This window comes from Engystomops pustulosus, chromosome 5, assembly GCF_040894005.1.
Source record: "Engystomops pustulosus chromosome 5, aEngPut4.maternal, whole genome shotgun sequence".
In the NCBI taxonomy this organism is placed as follows: Eukaryota; Metazoa; Chordata; class Amphibia; order Anura; family Leptodactylidae; genus Engystomops; species Engystomops pustulosus.
In genome coordinates, this window is record NC_092415.1 from 212,997,687 (window position 1) to 213,005,685 (window position 7,999).

Here is a 7,999-nt window from a genome sequence, read left to right on the forward strand (position 1 = left end):
GAAAGGATAGAGCCGCGCAGCGCCGTTACCTATGGAGAAGAGAAGGAATTTAGTGTGAATTCCCCCCATTGTGTCCAAATGATCCTCTGAGTTTAACACAACCGAAATCTCTCTCCTCTGCTGGTAGTTTGTTGCAATGTATCAGTACAGGGCGGATCAGCATTTTTTATGGGGCCCTTAATCCTGTAGCCCCCATGCAAGTTGTCGCCCTCACCGGTCCAGTAATCAGAGGATAGGACCCCTCAGCCACTGGAGACGTGGGTAGGGCACGCCTTTTAACTCCTTGAATCCCGGTTACACCTAAAGCGAGGTTCACCCCCTAGCTGGAGCACAAGGGGTTATTGCTGTGGTCAGTGATGCGAGAAGCGCTGAAACCGGAGCCATGTGGGTGGCGGACCCCAGAGACCCCCGAGGGTAGAATGGACGTATTCACTTAGGGTTTAGGAGTTGTTAATTAATATCTTGTGCAGCCAAGTGTCTCGCTGTGCAGGAGGCGGCCATAAGCTTCATGTGCGACCAGCCCGATCCCGGAGTAGGGCTTATTACACAGGGAGACCTCGAGGCCCCTGTATGGTCAGTGGGGTCCATTGGTCACTAAAGGTGCCCATGATTTCTGGTAGTTTCATTCTTCTAAATTATCATACAAACTCTGTGCCATTTTAAAGATCTCTGCTTGCTGTCAGTGAAAGGAGATATTTCCATTCACTGACCGCAGCAGAGATCCTGATAGATTTTCCTATGTCGCTATTAATCTTTTCCTCTCGTGTTCCCCAGGTTTCAAGGAGACGGCCTTCCTTTACGCCATTTCCTCAGCTGGACTAACCCATGCCATGGCGAAGGCGTGTAGCGCAGGACGGATGGAGCGCTGCACGTGTGACGAGGCTCCGGACCTGGAGAACAGGGAGGCCTGGCAGTGGGGCGGCTGCGGGGACAACCTGAAATACAGCAACAAGTTTGTCAAGGAATTTCTGGGCAAAAAATCTGACAGAGATCTGCGAGCGCGAATGGACTTACATAACACGAACGTCGGGATCAAGGTGAGTGACAGCGGCCGGGGGAGGGAAGACCTACCTTGTAGAGAGGTGGGGGGTGTTGTGGAAAGGGGTCACAAAGCCGACATCCGGGGACGGTGACGTTTCTATTTAGCTGTAGGATGACTTCTACTGGCCTCATAGTGCTCCCCTCACACCGGCCTCATAGTGCTCCCCTCACACCGGCCTCATAGTGCTCCCCTCACACCGGCCTCATAGTGCTCCCCTCACACCGGCCTCATAGTGCTCCCCTCACACCGGCCTCATAGTGCTCCCCTCACACCGGCCTCATAGTGCTCCCCTCACACCGGCCTCATAGCTTCTCCTCTCCTCCCTGCACCATACACTGCAGCTTCTCCTCTCCTCCCTGCACCACACACTGCAGCTTCTCCTCTCCTCCCTGCACCGCACACTGCAGCTTCTCCTCTCCTCCCTGCACCACACACTGCAGCTTCTCCTCTCCTCCCTGCACCGCACACTGCAGCTTCTCCTCTCCTCCCTGCACCGCACACTGCAGCTTCTCCTCTCCTCCCTGCACCGCACACTGCAGCTTCTCCTCTCCTCCCTGCACCACACACTGCAGCTTCTCCTCTTCTCCCTGCACCGCACACTGCAGCTTCTTCTCTCCTCCCTGCACCGCACACTGCAGCTTCTCCTCCCCCCTGCACCGCACACTGCAACTTCTCCTCTCCTCCCTGCACCGCACACTGCAGCTTCTCCTCTCCTCCCTGCACCGCACACTGCAGCTTCTCCTCTCCTCCCTGCACCACACACTGCAGCTTCTCCTCTTCTCCCTGCACCGCACACTGCAGCTTCTTCTCTCCTCCCTGCACCGCATACTGCAGCTTCTCCTCTCCTCCCTGCACCGCACACTGCAGCTTCTCCTCTCCTCCCTGCACCGCACACTGCAGCTTCTCCTCTCCTCCCTGCAGCGCACACTGCAGCTTCTCCTCTCCTCCCTGCACCGCACACTGCAGCTTCTCCTCTCCTCCCTGCACCACACACTGCAGCTTCACCTCTCCTCCCTGCACCGCACACTGCAGCTTCTCCTCTCCTCCTCCCTGCACCGCACACTGCAGCTTCTCCTCTCCTCCTCCCTGCACCGCACACTGCAGCTTCTCCTCTCCTCTCCTCCCTGCACCGCACACTGCAGCTTCTCCTCTCCTCCCTGCACGGCAAACTGCAGCTTCTCCTCTCCTCCCTGCACCACACACTGCAGCTTCTCCTCTCCTCCCTGCACCGCATACTGCAGCTTCTCCTCTCCTCCCTGCACCACACACTGCAGCTTCTCCTCTCCTCCCTGCACCGCACACTGCAGCTTCTCCTCTCCTCCCTGCACCGCACACTGCAGCTTCTCCTCTCCTCCCTGCACCGCACACTGCAGCTTCTCCTCTCCTCCCTGCACCGCACACTGCAGCTTCTCCTCTTCTCCCTGCACCGCACACTGCAGCTTCTCCTCTCCTCCCTGCACCGCACACTGCAGCTTCTCCTCTCCGCCCTGCACCGCACACTGCAGCTTCTCCTCTCCTCCCTGCACCGCACACTGCAGCTTCTCCTCTCCTCCCTGCACCACACACTGCAGCTTCTCCTCTCCTCCCTGCACCACACACTGCAGCTTCTCCTCTCCTCCTCCCTGCACCGCACACTGCAGCTTCTCCTCTCCTCCCTGCACCGCACACTGCAGCTTCTCCTCTCCTCCTCCCTGCACCGCACACTGCAGCTTCTCCTCTCCTCCCTGCACCGCACACTGCAGCTTCTCCTCTCCTCCCTGCACCGCACACTGCAGCTTCTCCTCTCCTCCCTGCACCGCACGCTGCAGCTTCTCCTCTCCTCCTCCCTGCACCGCACACTGCAGCTTTTCCTCTCCTCCCTGCACCGCACACTGCAGCTTCTCCTCTCCTCCCTGCACCGCACGCTGCAGCTCCAGCCACGGCTGATGAAGTTCTTCTGGGGGTCCTGGTTGGTCTCCTCCAGCTGCCCCCCCCCCCTTCCTGCTTCTTCTGGAGGACTTGGGATGTTTTAAATTTAATTTAATGGAGTTTCTCAGTGGAGAATCATTAGGTAAGATTTTGGTTGCTGCGTTTCTTAATCCCCCGGGGTCGGACCTTCTCCGAGGTGTGTGTGATGAAGCATGTCCCAGCGTGGTGAGGGGCACTAGCAGGGGTATGCGGTTACCCGCTCGCCCGGGCACTCACCCATCTGTGTCATGTATTATTTCACTGCTCTCAATGCGGTGCGCTGCGCAGAGCGTGTTCTCAGGAATGTCAGGTCTGTTCTCACTGCCGGACAAATCACAGGCGGGGGCTCCACACTCCTCGGATTTGTGGGGTGAAACCTGAAACATGTGAAGGTGCAGCAGGACTGTGCACAGGAATGCACGCTCTGCCTGATCTGCCCCCTCACCCCCCATGTAATGAATACCCAGTGCGGGTCTGGGGCCTGGGGTGACATTGACCTTGGGGTGGACGCGGTTGGGTTACATCTGGTGGACTGAGGCTTTTAGCCGTGTTTTTATCTGCCCCCTCATTGGGTTACATGCGGCTCCGCGCTGCTCCAGGTTTTTGGAGATGATTCCTCGGATATTCTGGAGCTTGCAGGTCTCCATGAGATGATAAACCCCGAGGAGAACATCCCATCCACGATCCATCCCTGACCTCCGGGAGGTGTCACCTGATGTGCAATGACCTTCATTAATGTTCTGATGTCTCCTCCTTGGAGCATCCTGAGGGACAAGAACCTACATAGGATTTTGGATCCAAGCCAAAGGAACCTTGTCCAGGGCCTATTGTCCACTCGTATTCTTCTTGTACATCCTTCATGGCGGAGCTATCTAATCACTGTATGGCGGTGTTATATCTAATCACTGTATGGCGGTGTTATATCTAATCACTGTATGGCGGTGTTATATCTAATCACTGTATGGCGGTGTTATATCTAGTCACTGTATGGCGGTGTTATATCTAATGACTGTATGGCGGTGTTATATCTAATGACTGTATGGCGGTGTTATATCTAATGACTGTATGGCGGTGTTATATCTAATCACTGTATGGCGGTGTTATATCTAATCACTGTATGGCGGTGTTATATCTAATCACTGTATGGCGGTGTTATATCTAATCACTGTATGGCGGTGTTATATCTAGTCACTGTATGGCGGTGTTATATCTAATCACTGTATGGCGGTGTTATATCTAATGACTGTATGGCGGTGTTATATCTAATGACTGTATGGCGGTGTTATATCTAATCACTGTATGGCGGTGTTATATCTAATGACTGTATGGCGGTGTTATATCTAATCACTGTATGGCGGTGTTATATCTAATCACTGTATGGCGGTGTTATATCTAATCACTGTATGGCGGTGTTATATCTAATCACTGTATGGCGGTGTTATATCTAATCACTGTATGGCGGTGTTATATCTAATGACTGTATGGCGGTGTTATATCTAATGACTGTATGGCGGAGCTATCTAATCACTGTATGGCGGTGTTATATCTAATGACTGTATGGCGGTGTTATATCTAATGACTGTATGGCGGTGTTATATCTAATGACTGTATGGCGGAGCTATCTAATCACTGTATGGCGGTGTTATATCTAATCACTGTATGGCGGTGTTATATCTAATGACTGTATGGCGGTGTTATATCTAATGACTGTATGGCGGTGTTATATCTAATCACTGTATGGCGGTGTTATATCTAATGACTGTATGGCGGTGTTATATCTAATCACTGTATGGCGGTGTTATATCTAATCACTGTATGGCGGTGTTATATCTAATCACTGTATGGCGGTGTTATATCTAATCACTGTATGGCGGTGTTATATCTAATCACTGTATGGCGGTGTTATATCTAATGACTGTATGGCGGTGTTATATCTAATGACTGTATGGCGGTGTTATATCTAATGACTGTATGGCGGTGTTATATCTAATCACTGTATGGCGGTGTTATATCTAATCACTGTATGGCGGTGTTATATCTAATCACTGTATGGCGGTGTTATATCTAATCACTGTATGGCGGTGTGATATCTAATCACTGTATGGCGGTGTTATATCTAATCACTGTATGGCGGTGTTATATCTAATCACTGTATGGCGGTGTTATATCTAATGACTGTATGGCGGTGTTATATCTAATCACTGTATGGTGGTGTTATATCTAATGACTGTATGGCGGTGTTATATCTAATCACTGTATGGCGGTGTTATATCTAATCACTGTATGGTGGTGTTATATCTAATCACTGTATGGCGGTGTTATATCTAATCACTGTATGGCGGTGTTATATCTAATGACTGTATGGCGGTGTTATATTTAATCACTGTATGGCGGTGTTATATCTAATCACTGTATGGCGGTGTTATATCTAATGACTGTATGGCGGTGTTATATCTAATGACTGTATGGCGGTGTTATATCTAATGACTGTATGGCGGTGTTATATCTAATCACTGTATGGCGGTGTTATATCTAATCACTGTATGGCGGTGTTATATCTAATCACTGTATGGCGGTGTTATATCTAATCACTGTATGGCGGTGTTATATCTAATCACTGTATGGCGGTGTTATATCTAATCACTGTATGGCGGTGTTATATCTAATGACTGTATGGCGGTGTTATATCTAATCACTGTATGGCGGTGTTATATTTAATCACTGTATGGCGGTGTTATATCTAATCACTGTATGGCGGTGTTATATCTAGTCACTGTATGGCGGTGTTATATCTAGTCACTGTATGGCGGTGTTATATCTAATCACTGTATGGCGGTGTCAGCTCTTCTGTGTTTAGGGCGGGCACCATGGAGAACACATAGGAGATTTATTAACTGCTTTCTGTATTTTTGTAGGTCATAAAGTCTGGCGTGAAGACCACTTGTAAATGTCACGGGGTGTCTGGATCCTGCACAGTCCGCACCTGTTGGAGGCAGCTTTCTCCCTTTCACGAAATTGGCAAACAGTTGAAACAAAAATATGAGACTTCACTCAAAGTAGGAAGCTCCACCAACGAAGCCACGGGGGAAGGGGACATCTCTCCAGTTAAGAAACCCACCACTGGCCACACCGACCACATCCCAAGGACTACAGACCTCATTTACATTGACGATTCCCCAAATTTTTGTCTGATGAGCAAGTATTCCCCAGGAACCTTTGGGAGGAGATGTTACAAAGACAAAAACTGTGAAAGCATATGCTGCGGTCGAGGACATAATACCCAGAGCAAGGTGGTGACCAAGCCTTGCCAATGTCAGGTCCGCTGGTGCTGCTATGTAGAGTGCAAACAGTGCACTCAACGAGAGGAAGTCTACACCTGCAAAGACTAGCCAATGGGAACAGACGGACCGCCGCCGGCGTGAGGTGGAGACTTCTACATGACATGAGCACTTTGTAGGGTTCAGGAGGACCCAAATATTGTGTTGTCGTCGTTGTTTTTGATGTTCTGGATTTGTGAAGAGTCATGGATACCGACCGAGCACCTTGGGTAGCTCCAATGCCACCTGTTCACATGGTCATTATCCCGGGACCTCCCAAGTTTCTTGAACACGTTGGCTTTGTAACGTACATGGCTGGTGACCCAGGTCCTTGACCATAAATTCAGACGAATGAGAAGGGAACAATTCTGATGTCAGGATAACTTGGGGTGTTTTTCGTTGTTGTTCTTGATCCCAAAGTCTCCTTCACTCCACCGTCATGGGGTTTGGCTCTAGGACCCTCGTGTCTTAGGCGATGCTGAACCTACAAGGTTGCAATGACATCCGTTCCATCACTGAGAGTGATGGTCTTCGTAGCTTGAGTGGTAGGTTGTCGATGACCCCCACATGCCTTATTTTTAGCACTATCACTGTCTTAAAAACCACTAGCAGAATTTTATTTTTCTTTGTATAAATATATAAATATATAGACATATATTTAGCTTTTTTCCCTGTGGAGGTTACCTGAGTCGGGGTGATACCCACTCCCCCATCCCCCTCCCGTAATATTAGTCTAATCCAGAGAGTGACTTGGTCTCGCTCTTTGTATGACTTCATTCCACTTACTGTAAGACTAGGAGCAATAAAACCTTCATAGATACTGTATAAAGCTTGAAAACCACTATATCCAGGACTATGGCGCATTCATCACATGCGCCAGCTACACAAATCTTGAAGGATCGTTTGCCAAAACCACATAAGACAGGAACACTTCCCGTGCCTCTGCTAAGCTGTGAAGTAGACAGATATGTTGTATTCTCCGGCCAGCTCCATGAATGTTGCTTGGGGATCTCGCTCTTAAGCAGGACGACGCTACTAGATCCTACATGTAGACCAGCCCTCGGGGTCACTGAGGGCTTTAGCTTTTCCATTAGGGGCACAATAGTCTCTACCCTGCCAAAAACATGTTCTAGTAGCAAATAAGACTTGAGAACGTCATCCCCAACCATTCATGGCCACTTGTTCTCACTTTGGACAAACTTCAAGTTGTTTTAGTTTTTAACACTAGAACTTTTTGAATTTCTTTTTACATTTCTCCACCTTCATCAGGTCTGAACACAATTATTATTCAGATAAATTGGTGAATGTAACTTCCTGTTTTCACTCATATGTCACCACCTGTTCACCAAACCAGATGTGAGAAAGAAGGATCATCCATGGTGGATATCAATGTGTCCAAGGGAGGACACGGGAGATTAGTCATGTCTGGAGATGACATAAGGATCTGGACCAGGGGAGCCTTGAGGGGGACCCTAGATTTAGGAACTGATAGAGAATTTTGAAGAATTGACTAGGTCCTGAAGTGAATCTGGAGAGTCTGGAGGGGAACAGATCAATCAGGAGGTCAATAGTTGGTCTCTGGTGAGCGGAAGGCTCTGATCCTCATGTGGGAGGATTGGCTGTTGCTGTTTGATTGGCTTCATATTAGATGACTATAACAAGAGGTAAACCTCCCACCAGGTAGAGGAGTTCA

At 49.6% G+C, this 7,999-nt stretch overlaps 1 protein-coding gene across 2 annotated transcripts in view; it reads left to right on the forward strand.

Moving 5' to 3' along the window:
• The window catches only part of LOC140133891 (protein Wnt-9a-like), a 152,695-nt gene extending 145,983 nt beyond the window's left edge, over nt 1-6,712 (forward strand). The window contains exons 4-5 of one of the 2 annotated variants that reach the window (XM_072154572.1): nt 775-1,037; nt 5,905-6,712. In XM_072154572.1, coding sequence (XP_072010673.1) covers nt 775-1,037; nt 5,905-6,378 — 737 coding nt within the window. In that variant the 3' untranslated portion in view covers nt 6,379-6,712. The remainder of the gene's footprint in view (nt 1-774; nt 1,038-5,904) is intronic. The other variant, XM_072154573.1, reaches the window with a different exon arrangement.
• Nucleotides 6,713-7,999: the final 1,287 nt, after the last annotated feature.